Source organism: Myodes glareolus, chromosome 27, assembly GCF_982192425.1.
Source record: "Myodes glareolus chromosome 27, mMyoGla1.1, whole genome shotgun sequence".
NCBI lineage: Eukaryota > Metazoa > Chordata > Mammalia > Rodentia > Cricetidae > Myodes > Myodes glareolus.
The window spans coordinates 11,580,853-11,601,271 of NC_142052.1; the positions used below are offsets into that span (position 1 = coordinate 11,580,853).

At 43.1% G+C, this 20,419-nt stretch overlaps 1 protein-coding gene across 2 annotated transcripts in view; it reads right to left on the reverse strand.

Moving 5' to 3' along the window:
• Nucleotides 1-352: 352 nt before the first annotated feature.
• The window catches only part of LOC125399934 (multidrug resistance protein 2), a 59,713-nt gene continuing 39,646 nt past the window's right edge, over nt 353-20,419 (reverse strand). Inside the window, exons 24-28 of one of the 2 annotated variants that reach the window (XM_087902428.1) lie at nt 17,793-17,949; nt 15,968-16,165; nt 10,909-11,115; nt 8,300-8,446; nt 353-893 (exon numbers count right to left, since the gene is read on the reverse strand). In XM_087902428.1, the coding sequence (XP_087758554.1) occupies nt 693-893; nt 8,300-8,446; nt 10,909-11,115; nt 15,968-16,165; nt 17,793-17,949 (910 nt within the window). In that variant the 3' untranslated portion in view covers nt 353-692. The remainder of the gene's footprint in view (nt 894-8,299; nt 8,447-10,908; nt 11,116-15,967; nt 16,166-17,792; nt 17,950-20,419) is intronic. The other variant, XM_087902429.1, reaches the window with a different exon arrangement.

Here is a 20,419-nt window from a genome sequence, read left to right on the forward strand (position 1 = left end):
AGAGCTCCTTATTAAAGCAATAAAAGAGAGTTACGTTACCTTTGAACAGTTCCCACCTCATAGCTCTGCCTCTGCTTTCCACACTTGCAGGTTGCTCTGAGTGCTGGGTTTGAGATCCACCAGGGACAGCAATACAGACACCAGCAGACCCAGTCCAGGAGGCAGCTAAACAGGTGGCTTTGTGAGTCTCCATGTGAAAGATACCCCCAATGGAAATTACTTAAATTATGTAACCATCTCACAAAAAATAGACAGGTCCTTAAAATCCATTTTTTAGAAAGCGAAATTATTTACAGCATCCTATTTGGAAGAATATATAAATTCATACACATGATAGACAAGATGACTCCAATAATATGAAAAATTAGTTTTTATAGACACTATATGGAATGTTTCAGTACTTTTTACAACTTTTCTAATCAATAAACAAATTAGGGTTGAAATTAAAAATTAAATCATAACAAGTTTTATTTAAATAATCTTTAAGCCCTCTTATGGATCACATAATGCAATTAAAAACACTGACCCCATTCGATGACATTTTTTTCAATTTCAATTAATTTAATTACAAAGCTTCCAAAGACTCATCTCAATGAAATTACCGTTAACATCATTCACCTTTTTAACTTTGGTTAAGTGCCATATTTTAAACACCAATATTAAAAATATTTCATATTTCAAACAGTCACAGCTCACGAGCGCTTTGTTCCGGTCTGGACCATTGTGTAATAGATGCCTTTCTGCGCCAGCAGCTGCTGGTGGGTGCCCTGCTCCTTGATCTTGCCGTTCTGAATCACCACGATCAAGTCCGCGTTCTGGATGGTGGACAGGCGGTGAGCGATCACGATGCAGGTGCGGCCTTCCCTGGCTTTGTCCAGGGCTTCCTGGACCACCTGTTGACCAGTCACACCCGAGAGTTAGGACAAAGGCCGCCCTCTTCCTGTCGTCCCCTCCATAACCAGCCCCAGGATTTCTCTACTATGCCCTTCTTTAATTGTGTTCTCAGAAAAAGCATACTAAAACTTTGCTGATCCTATCACATGGAAGTCAGAAACTGACACTAAGAAAACCAAAGACAACATAGGCTGGTAGGACCAAAAAAAGAGTAAGAGCATGAAGCAGTGCTGGTGGGAATGAGTACTGGGAAATCAGTGCAGAAGACCCTCAGAACAAAAAGAGAAACATACAATCAGCTATACCTGTGCCTGAGTATGTCCCCAAAGGCTCTAAGTGACAATACCAGAGATACGTGCATATCTATAATCCTGCACTATTTCTAATAGCTACCATATGGACCCAGGCTAGGTGCACATGAACAGATAAAATGTGGCACATATATACAATGGAGTTATATTTGGCCATTAGGGAGAATTAAGTGGTGTCATTTGAAGAAAATGGAATGGGAGATCTTTTTTAAATACAGATTTTATATATTTAAGTGTGTATGTGTTACAAAAGTAGAAGGGAGGTTATACAGAGGTTGGAAAGGGCCAAGGGGAGAAGAGGAAAATAAAAGCAGGCAATAGATGTAAGAAAGACAAAATGATGCATGCTTTCTCTCATGTGGGGATCTAGGTGTAACAACTATAGCTTTTACATGAATAATATATATTTTTTCATGTGAAAGAAGAAAGGGGACTGAGCCAGTAACCTAGGAACAGGCCTGAGACAGCAACTTCCGCATAAGTGGGAGTGAATCCAGACCAGGGACATTTACAGAAACATGACTGAACCAGGGACCTAGGCCAGTGCAGGCCTGAGGCAGCAAAATCCACAGGAGCAGGACTGAGCCAGTGACCTAGGCTAGAGAGGGCCTGAAACAGCGAACTCTGTGTAAGTGGGAGCAGATTCAGACCAGGGACATTTATGGAAACAGGACTGAGCCTGCCACCTAGGCCAGAGCACACCTGAGACTGCGAACTACACAGGAGCAGGTATAGGAGACAACCTCTGAGGGAGTGGGCTGGAGCCAGAGACGTCTGCAGGTCCAGGCGTGAGTCTGGGACCTACAAGGATGTAGGCAAGTACCAGGGACCTCTGCATGTCCGGGTGTGAGTCTGGGACCTTTGAAGGAGTAGACCTGAGCCAGCACACCTGCAGGTCCAGGCATGAGTCTGAAACTTCTGTGGAACTAGGCCTCTGCAGGTCTGGGTGTGAGTCTGGGACCTCCAAGGGAGTAGGCAGAAACCAGAGACCTCTGAGTGCGTAGACCTGAACCAGAACCTCTCCAGGTCTGGGCATTGGTCAGGGACCTCCGAGGGAGTAGGCAGGAACCAGAGACGTCTGAGGGAGTAGACCTGAGCCAGAACCTCTCCAGGTCTGGGCATTGGTCAGGGACCTCCGAGGGAGTAGGCAGGAACCATAGACCTCTCTATGGGTCCAGACTGAGTTTGGAACATCTGAGGGAGTAGGCCTGAGCCAGGACCTCTGCAGGTCCAGGAACACCCATGTCTGGGACCTCCAAGGGAATAGATTGGGGCCAGAGTCCTTTGTGGGACCAACCACCCCAACTCAGGGAAATCCGCAGGACTGAGTCCAACCAGGGACATTTATGAAAGCAGGCAACCTAGCCCAGGGCAGACCTGAGACAGCGAACTGCACGGGAGCAGAGCAAACCCCAGGAACACTGAGCAATCTCCAGGAAAATGGAGTGACCAATCAGGTCACTGAAATGGTGGTACTGACTGCACCACGAGGATCAACTGGAACCTGGAAGATGATCACCAGAGTCATGGACAGCCCCAACTACACCAATCAGAGGAAAAGATGGGTAACCAACATGCGACACCACAAAGAGCAACATGGCACCAGTAAAATCTAGTGACCCTACAACAGCAAGACCTGAACAAACAAATATAGATGAAGCAGAAGAAAATAACCTAAATAATAACTTATTTGAGGCCCTTAAAGAGGAAATGAAAAATTCCTTCAAAGAAATGGAGGGAAAAAAACAAAAAATTGGAAGACATCAGCAAATCCCTTAAAGAAAACTAAGAAAAAGCAATTAAACATAAGAAAGAAACTATACAATACTTCAAAACTGAAATAGAGACAATAAAGAAAACACAAACTGAGGAAATTATAGAAACAGAAATCATGAGAAAACGATCAGGAACCACAAATGCAAGCATAAACAGCAGACTACAAGAGATAAAAGAGAGAATCTCAAGCACTGAAGATACAATAGAGGAAATAAACTTGTTAGTCAAAGAAAACATTAAATTTAACAAAAGCTTAACCCAAAAATCCAGGAAATATGGGACACCATGAAAAGACCAAACCTAAGAATAATAAGTATAGAAGAAGTTCAACTCAAAAGCACAGAAAATATATTTAACAAAATCATTGAAGAAAACTTTGCCAACCTAAAGAAAGATACAAGAAGCTTACAGAACACCAAACAGACTGGCGATAGATAGATAGATAGATAGATAGATAGATAGATAGATAGATAGATAGATAGATAGATAGATAGATAGGATATATATATATATATATATATAAAACTTTCCTTGTCACATAATAATCAAAATACTAAACATACAGAATAAAAAAAGAATATTAAAAGCTGCAAAGGAAAAATGCCAAGTAACATATAAAGGCAGACCTAACAGAATTACACCTGACTTCTCAATGGAGACAATTAAAGCAGATGGTCCTGATCAAGTGTTATGCAGACATAAAGAGACCATGGATGCCAGCCCAGACTACTATATCCAGCAAAACTCTCAATCACCATAGAAGGAAAAAAGAAGACATTCCATGACAAAACAAGATTTCACTAATACCTAGCCAAAAACCTAGTACTAAAGAAAGTACTAGAAGAAAACTCCAACCCAAGGAAGTTGGTTACATGCACAAAAACACAGACAATATATGATCTCACAGCAGCAAATCCCAAAGAAGGGGGAAACACACACAACATCACCAAGAGTGAAAACTAAAATATCAGGAACTACCAATCACTGGTCATTAATATCCCTTAATATAAATGGACTCAACTCACCTATAAAAAAAACATAGGCTAACAGATTAGATACAAAAACAGAATGGGTCCTTCTGCTGCATTCAAGAAACACACCTTAACCTCAAAGACAGACATCACCTCAGAGTAAAGAGTTGCAAAAAAAAAATTTCCAATCAGATGGACCTAAGAAACAAGCTAGTGTAGCTATCCTAATATCTAACTAAGTAGACTTCAAACTAAAATCAGTCAAAAGAAACAAAGAAGGCCATTTCATATTAGTTACAGGAAATCAAGAGAAAATCTCAATACTGAACATCTATGCCCCAAATACAAGGCCACTCTCATATGTAAAAGAAACACATTTTTCTTAAATATTAAATCACACATTAAACCCCACACACTAATAGTCGGAGACTTTAACATTTTCACTCTCACCACTGGACAGGTCAGTCAGACAAAAAAAAAAATAACAGAAAAATAAGGGAGCTAATAGATGTTATAATTCAAATAGATTTAACAGACATCTATAGAATATTCCATCCACATAAAAGAATATACCTTATTCTCAGCACCTCATGGAACATTCTCAAAAACTGGCTACATATTTGGTAAGAAAACAAACCTCAATAGATACAAAAAACCTGGAAGAACCCCATGTATGTCATCAGATCACCATGACTTAAAACTAGAACTCAACAGCAACACTAATTCCAGAAAGCCCCAAAACACATGGAAATTAATGCTCACCTGTACCCTGAAAATTTGGAAAACTGAAAGGAAATGGACAACTTTCAGGATAAATATCACTTACCAAAATTAAACCAAGACCAGATAAGCGAATTAAACAGACGTATAACTGCTAAAGAAATAGAAGCAGTCATTAAATGTTTCCCAACCAAAAAAAAAAGCCCAGACCAGATGGTTTCAGCAAAGAATTCTACAAGATTTTCAAAGAACTAATACCAATACCCTCAAATTGTTCCACACAATAGAAACAGAAAGAACATTGCCAAACTCTTTTTATGAGACTACAATTACCCTGATTCCTAAATCACATAAAGACATTACTAAGAAAGAAAAACATACCAATCTCACTCACAAACATTGATGAAAAAACTAAATAAAATACTGGCAAACCATCATCCACAATGACCAAGAAGGTGTCATTGCAGAGATGCAGGGATGGCTTAACATATGAAAATCTGTCATTGTAATCCACAATACAAACAAACTGAAAAATTAAAACCATGTGATCGTATCATTAGATGCTAAAAAAGTTTTCAACATAATACAACATCCCTTCTGATAAAGGTCTTGGAGAAGCATACCTAAACATAATAAAGGCAGTATACAGCAAGCCAACACCCAACATCAAATAAATGGAGAGAAACTCACAGCAATCCTAATGAAACAGGAACAAGACAAGGTTGTCCACTCTCTCCATATCTATTCAATATAGTTCTTGGGTCCTAGCTAGAGCAATGAAACAACAAAAGGAGATCAAGAGGATACAAACCAGAAATGAAGAAGTCAAACTCTCACTGTTTGCTGATGATATGATAGTTTACATAAGTAACCCCAAAAATTCTACCAAGGAACTTCTACAACTCATAAACTCCTTCAGTAATGTAGCAGGATACAAGATTAACTCAAAAAAATCAGTAGCCCTCCTGTGCACAGATGATAAGTGGGCTGAGAAAGAAATCAGAGAAACACCACCCTTTGCAATAACCGCAAATAACATAAAATATCTCAGAGTAACCCTAACTAAACAACTGGAAGACTTGTATGACAAGAACTTTAAATATTTGAAAAAAGACATTGAAGACATCAGAAAGTGGAAAGATCTCCCATGCTCTTATGTAGGTAGAATTATCATAATAAAAATGTCAATCTTACCAAAAGAAATCTACAGATTCAATGCAATGCCCACCAAAATCCTAGCAAAATTCTTTACTGACCTCAAAAGAACAGTCCTCAACTTCACATGAAAAACAAAAAATGCAGGATAGCCCAAACAATCATGTACAATAAAAGAACATCTAGAGGCATCACAATTCCTGACTTCAAACTCTACTACAGAGCTACAATACTGAAAACAGCCTGGTATTGGCATAAAAATAGACAGGAGGACCAATGGTATTGAATTAAAGACCTGGATATTAATCCACACACCTACAAAACCTGACTTTTGACAAAGAAGAAAAATATAAAATGGAAAAAAGACAGCATATTTAACAAATGGTGCTGGCATAACTGGATATCAACATGTAGAAGAATGAAAATAGATCCGTATCTGTCCATGCACAAAACCCAAGTCCAAATGGATCAAAAACTTGAACATAAAGCCAGCCTGGAAGTACACTTGATGCACTGGTACAAAAGACTACTTCCTAAATATAACCCCAGTAACACAATCACTGAGAGAAACAATTAATAAATGGGACCTCCTGAAATTAAAAACCTTCTGTAAAGCAAAGGACACGGTAACAAGACAAAAAGGCAGCCTACAGAATGGGAAAAGATCTTCATCAACCCCACATCAGACAGAGGTCTGATTCCCCAAATATACAAAGAACTTAAGAAATTGGTCAGCAAAAGAACAAATAATCCAACAAAAAATGGAGTACAGATCTAAACAGATCTCTCAACTGAGGAATCTAAAATGGCCGAAAGTCACTTAAGGAAATGTTCAACATCATTAGTCATCAGAGAAATAAAAATCAAAACAACTCTGAGATCCCATCTTACACCTGTAAGAATGGCCAAGATCAAAAACACTGATGATAACGTATGCTGGAGAGGTTGTGGAGTAAAGGAAACACTCCAGCATTGCTGGTGGGAGTGCAAGCTGGTACAACCTCTTTGGATATCAGTATTATTTCTCAGAAAATTAGGAAACAGCCTTCCTCAAGACCCAGCAATACCACTTTTGGGTATATATTCAAAGAATGCACAATCATACCACAAGGACATGTGCTCAACTACGTTCATAGCAGCATTGTTTGTCATAGCCAGAACCTGGAAACAACCTAAATGCCCCTTAACCAAAGAATGGATAAGGAAAATGTGGTGTATTTACACAATGGAGTACTACACAGCAGAAAAAAAATAACGACATCTTGAAATTTACAGGCAAATGAATGGAGCTAGAAAACATCATTTTGAGTGAGATAACCTAGACCCAGAAAGACAATTATCACATGTACTCAGTCATTGGTGGTTTTTAAATATAAAGCAAAGAAAACCAGCCTACAAATCACAATGCCAGAGAACCTAGACAACAATGAGGACCCTAAGAGAGACATACATGGATCTAATCTACATGGGTAGTAGAAAACGACAAGATCTCCTGAGTTAATTGGGAGCATGGGGACCATGGGAGAGGGTTGAAGACGAAGGGGAGAGGCAGGTGGGAAGGAGAAAAAAACGTATAGATCAATAAAATCAATAAAAATAAATTTAAAAAGGGGAACTATTTGATGGGATGATGGGTGGAGTGAGCAAAGTGCAGTGAGAAAGCTGTATAAAATACCACATCACCCATTGTTTATAATAAAACATTAACATGCTTTCAATCCCAACTCAGGCAGGGATCTCTGAAGCAGGCAGATCTCTGAATTCGTGGCCAGTCTGGTCTATAGACCAAGTTACAGGACAGCCAGAGCTAAACACAGAAACTGTATCTTGAAAAACAACAACAATAATAATTGGTAAAAATACAGTGGTATAATTGAACCATAACAAAGTTGAGATATTGAGGGATCTAATACATGAGAAAAAAATTAACCCCTTTGGATGAGTTCCAAGACAGGAGATGTGTGACATAAGGTAAGGGCCGTCAACAGAGTCCATCTGACCATTTACAAACACTCTCTGCTCTCTCCACACAACATCCCTCAAGCTGGCCTCCCGCCAGCTCCACAGCGCATCAGGAAGCTGGAGCACATGGCAAAGCCATTGCAGCAGAAGAAGCGTCCTCTGAGCATCTGCCTTTCAGACAGCGGACTCTTAGCCTTTCTCAAGCTGGAAGGCACCAGCAGCTGTGTCTTAGGGCACAGCCAGACCTCGACTCTGTCTCCCTTCAGCTCCTCACAGGCTGCTGCAGAGATGCAGGCTGCAGGAACCAACTGCTGCCAGCATGCAGCTCGCAGGCAGACTTCACAGAACACAGAGTCCAAGACTACTCTTGCTTTCATCACTTCAGGCAGGGCTCCTAAATCCCAGCTGCAGACAGATTTTAACTCCACGGGGAGCCCACACAGGCAACAATCAGCTACCTGACCCAGCGTTCTCTACTGTGGCAGAGAAAGACTCAACTCCAATCCTTACCTTTTCGCTCTCCGTATCCAGAGCCGACGTTGCTTCATCCAGGAGCAAAATGCGAGGCTGTCTGACGAGGGCGCGCGCTATGGCGATGCGCTGCTTCTGCCCACCCGACAGCTGTGTCCCTTTGTCTCCTACTCTGGTGCTGTATTTCTGTGAATGAAAACAGAGCTGACGACGAAGTGCAAACACAGTGTGACACAGTAAATAGGAAAATTCGATAAATTTAGATTCAGAGGCTAAAAATAGGTTCACAGAAAGCTAAACAGTTAGACAACCCGGAAAACAGCTCTAATTGGTAGGTTTAATCTCTCCTTTTGAAAGCAGAAAATTGGATCCCAAAATTATACGCCCAGCTTTCTCCGTGAAAGAAATCGGCAATCCCAATTGTCCCATCTCCCTGCTTCATTGTGTCTGTAACAAAGATTGACAGGAGAAAGGAAATGATTTGAACAGCTGCTCACAACACGAGAAATGTTTGGCCACCAGCAGGTGGCACCCTCTGCATGACTTTAACTGAGTGAAGAAATCTTTAGACTATTAGCCTTTTGGTGTTTCTACTAAATTACCCCCAGCAGTTAAATGCTTTTCATCGGATGAGGAATTCCATTAAGTTTAAAACAGGTCCTTCTTTATCTGATTCTAGAGTCTTCCAAACCCCTTCCCTATCCATCTCAACAGCAGACAGCTGTCACAAATTATTATGTACAATGACAAAGACACGGGCTAAAAGACTGTAATATCAGAAAGCAGGAGAGGAGGTGACACCGTGTAGAACCAGGAAACACACAGCCTTACTTATTTGTAGCCTTTGCAGGCTAGGATCAGTCCCACGCACGACTCTGACTCTTGTGACCTTAACTATAAAATTCATGCTCAACACAAGGCTGCCTCTTCATTTTGTTTGGCAACTCCAGTTCCATGGTGGGCAGAACAAGCTCAGCATTTGTGGAGAAGAACTCTGGTGAGGACGGAATGATGTTTGGAATAGGCTTCACCCCTGAGCTATGACTGCCCCAGAATCCAGATGCTTTGATGTGTCCTGGACCGAGTGAGTGCAGGGCTACCAGACTATATTGACTCAGTAGTGATCCTTGGGGAGCAGAGAGGATGGTGCTGTTACCTCTGTAGGAATGAGGAGACACACTGTGGCAGGGTAAGGCTAGGACTAACCACTCAGAAGGAGATGCTCAGAGAACAGGATTTAATGAGTGGTATATCAGGAGTCCAGAAAGCTGGTCCTTGTGTGTCTACTCTGCGTCACTGTCACTTGGGCTCTGAATAACAAATGGCTGGGCCTGACTGACAGGTTTTTATCCTTTTGTTTTTCCATCCAAAAGAGCTAATATAGGGACTGAAAATTCTGCATTTGTAGCAACTCCTAAGGGGAAGATTCAAGCTTTGAGAAGCAATGAACCTCGTTAGTAATACTAGGGCTCTGTAGGCTTGTCCTTTGAGTATTTCAGTCTCAAGAGTCAGTCACCATGGCTGGGCTGGTTTGCGGAGGGGAAGGGGACAGATCTCCTTCTCCGTCGTGTGGGCAGCAGGCTCAGCTATCTGTGGAGGAGCCACATGAAGAGACATAACTCGGGAAGAGTTAGAGCCGTTTGCTCTTGCCCATGAGGCCTTTTCTGTCCTGGATGGCTTGAGACTATTACATCTTATTTTATAGAGGGCATTTCCTGTAATAAGTGACTTAACTAGTGATAATTGGAGGAGGTATATTATTTGGGTAAGACCTGGAGCTGTAGAGATGGCTCAGTGGTTAAAAGTACTAGGTCAATATCCAGCACACACATGGCAGCTCACAACTGTCAGTAACTCCAGGCCCACGGCACATGATGTCCTCCTCTGGCCTCTGTGGACACCAAGTCTCAATGTGGTATACAGGTAAACATGCAGGCAAAACACCCATACACAAAAAATAAAAACAAGAAAACTAAAATACCTAAAAGGGCTTAAGATAGTGCCAGTGTTGCCATTTATCTAACTCACTCGAAGAAGGGAGAAGTAGTCACGCGGGACAACAGCCCAGGGAACATTTAAATTGCATAAGTGTAGCCGGGGGCCTATGAAACTCACAATGGGAAGAAATCACACAATATCGCAGTCTTCCCAATGACGCAGCCCCAGCTACAGAGCCGTCTTTCTGGCGTGGGTCCAGTTGCCTGCCTGGCCTAACTCCAGAGTGAGGCTGGAAGCCTGCAGAGGAGATGCGCAGTGAAGGACAGGATAGAAACGGAGAACGGGAGGGATAGCAATGGCTGTTTTTTTGTTTTTTTTTGTTTGTTTGTTTGTTTGGTTTTTTTTTTCAGAATCAGAAGATATAGACATGGCCGCCCAGTCCTTCACTCAGACTTGGAGGACGGCGACTATGCCCCTGGTGCAGTGGTGCCTCCTGCCCCTAAGCCATGGGTCTGGAACAGGCCTTCTCCTCCTGGACAGTTCCTGAGGGGGGTGACACTTGGTTCCTCCCTCACAAGGACTCATACGCTCAGTCAAGTCAACTTAATATCTGACAGGCGCGGGAAATTGTAGCCAGATCTCTGTATATACTGGAGTATATTTTGGCTGCTAAATTTCCTTTACTAATCTTAATTCGGAGAGAGACATACGTCAGGCAGCGACTCGATGAACTGGTGGATGTTGGCCTCCTTGGCCGCCCTCTCGATCTCATCCTGGGACACGACCCGGCTGTTGTCTCCGTAGGCGATGTTCTCGCCGATGCTGCAGTCAAACAGGATGGGCTCCTGGGACACAATGCCTAGCTGGGCTCGGAGCCACTGGATGTTCAGTTGCTTTATTTCTTTGCTGTCGAGAAACTGGGAATATGGATTCACAGATCAACTTCACAGTCAGTAGGACTCAGATTTAGCAAAACAGCACCGTTATTTTATACTTTAAGACTGTGGGGCTGCCATGAGATGAGAGGAGTTTTGCTTGTTTTACTTTGGGTTTTTTAAGGCTTGTTCGAGGATACGTAAGTGTGCACGTTGGGGAAATACCCCATTTCTCATGATTTAAATTTGGCTTTTGACTCGTGCAGTAATAAGCAAAGAATGGCCCTCCTTCTACATATAGTCATGTCCTGATCCCGTAAAAATGTGAATGTATTTTGTCAAAGAGGCATTAAAGTAGTTCATGGAATTAAAGCTACTAATTGGCTAACTCTAAAATATAATGATTGTCCCAATTATCTTGGTGCAAACAGTGTATTCCTAAGGTTTAGCTGTGGCGTAGGGGGCTAGAGCAGATTATTCTGAGGTAGCTACGGTCAGCTTTGAAGATAGAGGAAGGGGCCATGGCCTAGAAAAGGGACAACAGCTTGGGGGGGGGACAGAGAGAGAGAGAGAGAGAGAGAGAGAGAGAGAGAGAGAGAAAAGACAAATACACAAGTGTATGGAAGGATTCATAGTATATTTAATACTGAGCCAAGAGTAGGAAAGGAAAGGCCACCTCTCCCCTAGATCAGCGGTTTTCAACATGTGGGCTGTGACCCTGGGGAAGGACCCTTTCACAGGGGCTGCCTAAGATCATCGGAAAACAGATATTTACATTACAATTGACAGCAGTAGCAAAATTACAGTTATGAAGTAGTAACAAATACACCTTCATAGTTGCGGGTCACCACAACGTGAGGAACTGTATTAAAGGGTCACAGCATTAGGAAGGTTGAGAATTACTGCCTAGATAATTGTGCAGGAGCTGAGGAGGGCCCTGCATAGGTTTTCTGATAAAACCCTTTCCCAATATAGATATGTCAATTCAAGAGATATTCTTTGCTAAACACTCTTTGGTGTTCAAGTGAGGGAGAGCTGTGAATGAAGACGTGAGTACCTCCGTTGAACAGTCAAACAATGGTGACAAGTGTGTACTGGTTCATACGTGTTCTCTGTTTACCTTGTGACTGCCTGGAACCGTGGAGAGCACTGGCCAGAACTAGGGTAGATCTTTGCCACAGAGATGAATGTCTGCTTGTGAGCCGGGCAGTTATATGGATAGAAGGCATACCACTTTGCTGCCACCAAGTCCAGCTGCCATAGAAACTACTCTGTGCATCTACTCTCCCACTTCCTAAGCATTTTTATAAGTCTAAGTGGAAATAAAGGATGGGGAGAAGCAGTGAAAAGTATAACCGGATGTGGCAGGCGTGGCAGTGCGAGCCTACTTCCCCAACACTGAGGCAGCTGAGGCAGAAGACAGAAGGGTCAAGCCACCCTCAGCTACATGCTGAGTTCTAGGCCATTTTGGACTATGTAGCAAAATTCTATCTCCACACAGACACACAGCAAGAAAGTCAAATAAGAAGATAGCTAAACAGGGATCTTGCTCAGGGAGTATTATATTTTACAAATGGAAATTTGAAGAAGTGAGAAATTTATTCTATGTCTATACCCCTGGGCACAAAACACATATTTTTGGCAACTCTGAATGATTCCAGTAAATCTTAAAGAATTGCACTCCACCAAATGCAATAACACTCTTGGCCCTAATTATAACTGTAAAACACACAAGGTTTAGAAACTATTTAAAACCAATATTAGCCAAAGAATCCTTCTTCTAAGAAAGACATGTTTGGAAGGCCAGAATATAGAACAGACTTGGGCACATCTGTGGTAGAGGTACACCAGTGGACTGACGGGAGGCCCAGGAACTCTGGGGAATTTCTAGAAATTGCTCACAAGATCCTAGCCTAAGAAAAGGCCTACCTAAGAAAGCAAAACTTGGTCTAGAATAATGCCAGGCTAATCCAAAGGATTAGCTCTGTCCACTACAGACTGTCCATCTACTGCTCACTAGTGCAGTAATCACACACTGCACATGTATGACTGCATGTGGACGGACTCTGAAATAGAGTATAAATATCAAGCACCTAGAACACTTGAAGTTCTGAGATAGGGACAATACACATAGTCTCTGGTTTATCTTCACAACAGCTCTGCGAAGGTCACCGTGAAAGACCCCCGCTGTGGTATCTTCTATGTTGAAGTTAATTTTCATAGCAAACCCAAACTTCCACATACAAGAGAAAATCCAGTTTATATAACTTAACTCTCCACTGCACCCTTTTCCTGTAAATGACAGGATTTCATTCTTCATAGCTGAGTAATATTCCATTGACTATAGAAGCCACATTGCTCTTTATCAGTTCATCTCGTGATGGTCACCTAGGCTACCTTCATAACTTGGCTGTTGTGAACAGCACTTGAGAAAACATGGGTGTTGGTGGCCAGGGATGTAGCTCAGCTGCTGGAGTGCTTCCTTAGCCAGCACGAAGTACTGGGATCTATCTCCAGCACCAAAGAAAACACTTGTCCTATACCTATATTCTTATAGTCTCGGCACTCTTTAGCTGGAGACAGGACTAGTGTGGGATACATGAGACGCTGTCATAACCAGCTCTAACTCCAGCTCCAGGAGAGCCAGTGCCCTGTGCTTGGCTCACACATGCACACAATCCCACTGTGATGATCATTCTCGGCTGTCAACTTGACTATATTTGGAATTAATTAAAACCTACTCAGTGTGCACCTGTGAGCGACTTTTCTCAATTAAACCATTTTTACTCCAGATCTTTTGAGATGGGAAGATCCACGTTTAATTTGGGCCACACACGCCTCCTGGTGGCAGCCTCCATTAATGACATGGAAGAGAGAAGTGTTTGCTCTTTGTTTGCCTGAAAGCTCACTCTTGAGCGAGATCGTTTCCTTCACTGTAAGTACAACCTGCTTCTTCAGGATTCTGAAGACCAGTTGAGATACTCAGTCTTGGGGACAGAACAAATGTTGGATTCGCAGAGTTTCTGTTGAACCAGCTGGACTGTAAACCCCTTCATATGTATGCATGTGTGTAGAGTAAAGGTTGAGGACACGGCACAGAGTTCTGCTTCCTAACACTGTCTCCTCTAAGTGATCGGAATGCACTGGAGGCTTTTTAGAATTCTGTGGTCAATTTTTAACAACAACACTTAAAAGCATAAAACCAGGATTCAGTGAAATGTTTTAATAAAGTAAAAAGACACAAGACATTGATAACTTACAGAATAATCTGAGTAAAGTCTTTGCTGGAAAAATTACTCTGTAGAAGCTAAAAAAGCCATGGGTGTCAGACTGAAAATTCTGTGTCATTACTGCAGCCAGTCCCTTGGAGCTGATGGGCATCAGTGTTTGGGTCACTGTTTTTATGTCTGCAGCAGCTGTAAGCTCGGAATATATGGACAACCTAAACTAAACGCACACATAATAACAGTTCACTGCTCAAAATTCTGGGTTTTTTTCCCACCTTTTCCTATGTCCTACAACACTGATTTAAATTCACAGCCAAAGAATGCTCTAAAAAATACTAACTTCATTTATATTTATGTTTAAGTGACTCGGCACATATATGTGTTCCATGTGCATACAGGAGGCCAAATAGGCCAGAAGAAGTCATGTCCCCTAGACGTGGAGTCACAGGCAGTTGTGAGCCACCCTGTGGGTGCTTAGATCTGAGCCTGGGTTCTGTGCAGGAGCAGTGAGTGCTCGTGACTGCTGAGCCATCTCCAGGGGCCTGCAGATTTCTCCTTTTGAGCTTGCTCCCTCAAGGGCTCCCACCCCGCTGTTTCTTACCTCTTCCAGTGTTGACTGACTCCCCTAAATCTCCATGTTTCCTCCCAACCATCCTTCAGGCAGGCTAAATTGTTCTTCCCATTGCCTATTGACTGAGAGTACGGAGTGGTACAGACAGGCCATTAAATTGCCACTTCATGTCACCACGCTTCTCCGTCCTCATCTTACCCAAACTCCTCTTGTGGAAGGTTGCGTTAAGGAGGCAAAGATGTGTTATGTGTGTTTATACTGCGTTTGCTTAATGATGTAAAAAGATGTGTTACATTTGCTTAAGCTGTGTTTGTTTCATTATGTAAAGATGTGCTGCTGCTTAACCTTGCCTGTCTAAGGCACCTGATTGGTCTAATAAAAAGCTGAATGGCCAATAGCTAGGCAGACGAGGGATAGGCAGGTCTGGCGTGCAGAGAGAAGAAGCAGGAGTGTGAAGACAGACCAAGGGGGAAAGACCCAGGGTCAGCCGGTCAGGCAGCCGTCAGCCAGCCACGCACAGAAGGAAGAGGAAATGGAGGACATGCAGAATGAAAGACAGAAAAAGGCCCTGAGGTAAAATGTAGATGGTAAGAAAACAGGTTAAATTAAGTTTAAAAAGCTAGAGGGACAAGCATAAGGTAAGGCTGAGCATTCATAACTAATAATAAGTCTCCATGTCTTTATTTGGGAGCTGGCCGGCAGCCCAAAGACAAAGCCTGCTACAAACGCCCTCTTGTCCTCACCGACATCGTTCCCTTCTGGAAACACAGTGATTGGTTTTCGTCTCCTGTCACTCCTAGACCCCTTTTCTCTTTCAAAAGCTACTATAATGTTTGATGTCTGCCTCTGGCAAGGAAGATGCATGGTAAGCAGGCTGCTTGTGAAGGAAAACGGAGGAGCCCTGTTGATGGAGAAGGTGTCTAGGGCTGACTGTACAGCGTACACACCAAACCTTAGCTAGAGGATGTTTCTCAGTGGGGTTATTATTTAAAGATGTGAGAGAAAAAACAAAACATGGCTTATAATCAAGAGTTAATAATATCCAGGCATTGGCATGATGAAACCTAATATGATCGGAACACAAACGTGTGCTCACCACTGTCCCGGCCCTGGGGTCGTAGAACCGCTCGAGCAGCTGGACCACTGTGCTCTTCCCGCAGCCGCTGCTGCCCACCAGGGCCAGCGTCTGCCCCTTCTTCACCTCCAGGCTCAGCCCCTGAAGCACTGGCACATTGGCCCGGGTGGGATAGTTGAACATGACGTCACTAAATTGCACATTGCCTTCTAACCAATTCTAGGATGATAACAGCAGTAGTCAATTTGATTCCAGCAACACGAAAACAGAGTAGAGCTGACCCTAGCTGTGCCCAGCTGCCAGGTGAAACAGATCAAGAGGACCCACCTTGCCCTGAGCGCTGGGGTGGTCTTCAAGTACTGTTAAATGCTATTGAACACTGTTATCTGTGCTGAGTACTAAGTCTTGACTGTATGCTCCCTTTCAATCCTTCCCATGAATGACTTAAAAGAGTCCAACAACAGGCTGTTTGACAGGCCCTTCTCTATCTGGCTTCCTCGAGCAGAAGACCATCAGCTTGGCAGCCCCTTTGACAACTGCTTGGACTGTCTTCATGCCATTTTGGCTGCCCTGAACACATGACTGTCTGAAGAAAGAAGTATTGCAACTACAGCTGCTTGCTGTGAGAGCACAGTTTCAATGGGGGGGTGGGGAAGCACTATTTCCCGCAATAACTGCTTCAGACAGCTTGCTGTGGAAGTCACAAGGATCTCCAGCAAGCATGTTCAACCAGGACAGCAGGGGAATACTAGTGGTACCAGTACTGGTACTTGTGGCCCAGCAGAAGGTCTGTAATTAGTGTCATCGTGGTCTTGATAGACAGGTCTTTGCTTGTGACTTTCGCTCTTTCTCATCAGCAGAGCAACGGCTGCAGTGTCACCGCAGAGTTCTAGAGGCTGACATGGTTGGGGGGTGCAGGGAGAGAGGAGAGGACCACAGGTGAGAAACGCTAGGCTTCCGCTGTTAGAAGAACTGCGATGCTTTGAGGCCCAAAGTCCTGCACCATAGGCTCCAGACCTGTAACGCTAACTGCTGCAGGAGCCAAGGGTCTTAATGCTGGAGTCCTGCCCAGCAGCTGCAGTACCTAGCAAGCCCGACATGCTGCTCCGCCCACTGCTCTTGGTCAGTGAGACTTGGAATAGTTTCAGAAACTGGGACAGTTGGTGATTAAAGCCTAGAGCAATAAACACCTAACACGAGCACCTAGTACCCTAGTCTCCAGCAATAGCTTGGGGCCTGCTAGTCCAGTCCCCTCTGACGTAGGCACTCAAGGGCGTAGGACTCCTAACAGTGAGAGTTCTATGGTGGTTGGCCTACATTTCAAAATGATAGAACTGAATAAGTGGACTCTAAAAGAATCAATGCCTTGGCCAGCAAGATGGTTTAGTGGGTAGGGACCTTATTGCTGAGTATGACAACCCGAGTTTAATCCCCAGGATCCACGTGGTGGAAGGAGAGAACCAACTCCTAAAGTTGTCCTTTGATCTGTACATGTGCACTCTGGTAGGTGAACATCCACACACAAACACAACTAAATAAAAGTGGAATTTAAAACAACTTTAAAAAAGAAAATCAATGTATTAATGCCACAAGGCGTTAACACCATCCAAATATATAACACAAATGCAATAAAGCGTTTCTTCCATAATCTGCCTATGAAGAGGAGAGCATTTTTATCTCTCTGTGTACTGGTTTTTATACACATTAGTATTTAATAAAATAAACCCATGGGTTAGAAATTTTTGTATTATAATCAGTATATTAAAAAGTACATATTTCATTAAATTTTTCTTCAACCACTTTATCCATGGGGTTAGAGATCACATAACTGAAAGAACAGACTCACCGGCTTCAGGCCTTCAGTGCCGTAGCTGTCAATCTCAGGTACTTTGTCCATGATCATGATGATGTGCGATGCCGACACTCTGGCTTTGGCGTAGTCAGGAGCGAATGAACTGGCACTTCCTGCTGCCATGGCACCAAAGACAACAGCTGAGAATACCCTGAGACACAAAGGAAAAGGAACATGTGTGCACACAGTCATGGCTGCTGTGGAGGCAAGCTGACAGTTCTCCACCCAGGAGCAGGATGCTGAGTGACCAGTGTCCTGCAGAGAGAAGAAATATACAGAGTAACTATGAAAACACCACAACGGTCCCTTTCAGAGCCAGCTCTGATGATACCTCTTACCACCCGCTTAGCCGCAATAACAATCACACGAGTCCAGCAGAAGCTGAAGGACCACGGCTGGGAGCTGGCCTCCTTCTCCCACGCTCTGCTTCCCTAAGGAAGAGAGAATGATGTTTCCTGCAGCCCGTGGTCAACTTCTGGTTCTCGCTTTACTGTCAGTGGGAACCCTTTAGAAAGATGTCCTGGCTCCCCGAAGGACTCCTCCTTTATTGCAGTGGATTAGAACAGCGCCAAGAGCCGTGGCTTTCAGACAAGAATGAAGAGCTGCACTCACACGCTCCTCTCCGGGCAGGCCAGACAACACCCACTCCACTCTCTCAGATCTCGGAGGCCATACCTAAGGCCCTCGCCTTTGTCCCTTGCCACATACCAACATCTGGCAGCTGTGGCACACTCCTCACATGCTTTGTAAAAAAAAGATCATCATGAGATTGTTTTGCTTCCTTTCATGTGTTCGTGATTTCATTTACAAATTGAGAAACAAAACAAAAAACAACTTTCTTTCTGAACACTATCAAACAGAGCAGTGCTGACCTCTCTGACTCCATAGCTTCATGTCAATATTGTTTGTCCACATCAGAACAATGACTAAGGAAGTTATTCATTGTTTTTCATTGTCATATTTTAAATTTTAAGGAGGAATGGAAAGGTACCCAGTGTTGTGATTTGAACACCTGGACCCCAGCTGGCAGCTCTGTTTGGAAGGTTGTTTTACTTTTAGGAGTGAGAACCTTGCAGGAGCAGTGGGTTACTGGGGACAGGCCTTGAAGTTTTACATTCCGTCCTAACTTCCAGTCTATTCTCTGTCTCCCGATTGCTGGCCTTGTCCACATTTCTGCTACCACGCCTCTGTCGTGATGGAGTGTAGCCCCTCAAACTGTGAGCCTGGATAACTCCGTCTCTTTCAGTTGCCTTTGCCAGGATATTTTATCACATTCACCGCGAAGGAAGTATTGCACCCAGAGAACAAAGCGCATCACCTCAAGATGCTCTTTATGCATAGTTCTCATTTTTCATCAGCACATATTCCAAAACACAACCGGCACTTCTAGAGAATCAGGATGAAAACAGCAGCAGACTCACTGGGAAGAAAGACAGCAAATGACTGAAAAACAAAACAGCTTTCAATGAAGCAGTGTGGCTGGTTCCAACAGTCCACACTTTCAGCTCTCGCTCTCTCTCTCTCTCTCTCTCTCTCTCTGACCTTCGCAAATACTTCTGTTTGAAAATGAAGTGTGGATTGCAACCCTTTCCATCTGGGACTTACTTCAGTCAACAAGAACGGCAGAAGTCAGGGTTGTCAGCTGGAGGTTTGTGACTCCCGGAGTCTGTGCGCTCCCCACGCTCAATCATTTTCATCTGCATATTCTCTTTCTCCCCTTCCCTCCCGCTACCATAAGGCAGCGGTGAGATAAAGCGAACAGAGAGGACATCCCTGACATTCCCCAAGCCAACTATTTATAGCTTCCTTTAACACAGAAGGGAGGTTGGATGAGAGCTTTTGTGCCCAACTCAGATCAGCACAACTGACTGATGCACAAACAAATGTTTTTAATTCCATGTCACTGACCCAATGTGGCTGGTTGTTGGAATGGCATCATATTCTCACAAAACCAATGAAACATGTGAAAAAAAATCTCCTTATGTATCATGCCACACAGCTGCTAAGATGCATCTGCATTTCTAACACTGCTATTCACAGCACAGACCAGAAAGGACCTTAGCGATGTCAGGTCTATCGTCAATGTTTATGCCTAGACACTTCCCTAAACTGACCTGCATCTTCTGTTTTAATAGGTACCGTGTTTGACTAAATCTATTGCTAAGCTTACAGTGTCGTCATGGACTGGAACATCAGTCAAGAGGCCTTCTGCTTTGCTGGTGACCAGTCACTGCCTTTCTCCATATGCATTTCAGTATGTCATAAACAGCGAGCCCGGAAAAGCATAAAACAGACTATTCCAGAACACTGGCTCTACAGACATACTAAAAAATATACTGCAATAAGACACATGGACAGTTAATTTCCCTCATATATTATTCAAACTTTTTTATTTGGTGGGATTAGGTTTCCCAAAACAGGGTTTCTCTGAACTCACAAAGATCCGCCTGCCTCTGCTTCCCAAGTGCTAGGATTAAAGGCATAAATCACCACGGCCTGGCATGGGATCTTTTTTTTTTTTTGGCATAATTCACATACATTTATTTTATTAAAGATTTAAATTAGAATTCAAAGTAATGGACTTCCTTATGGCATTTTCATATATGCACACATATATACAT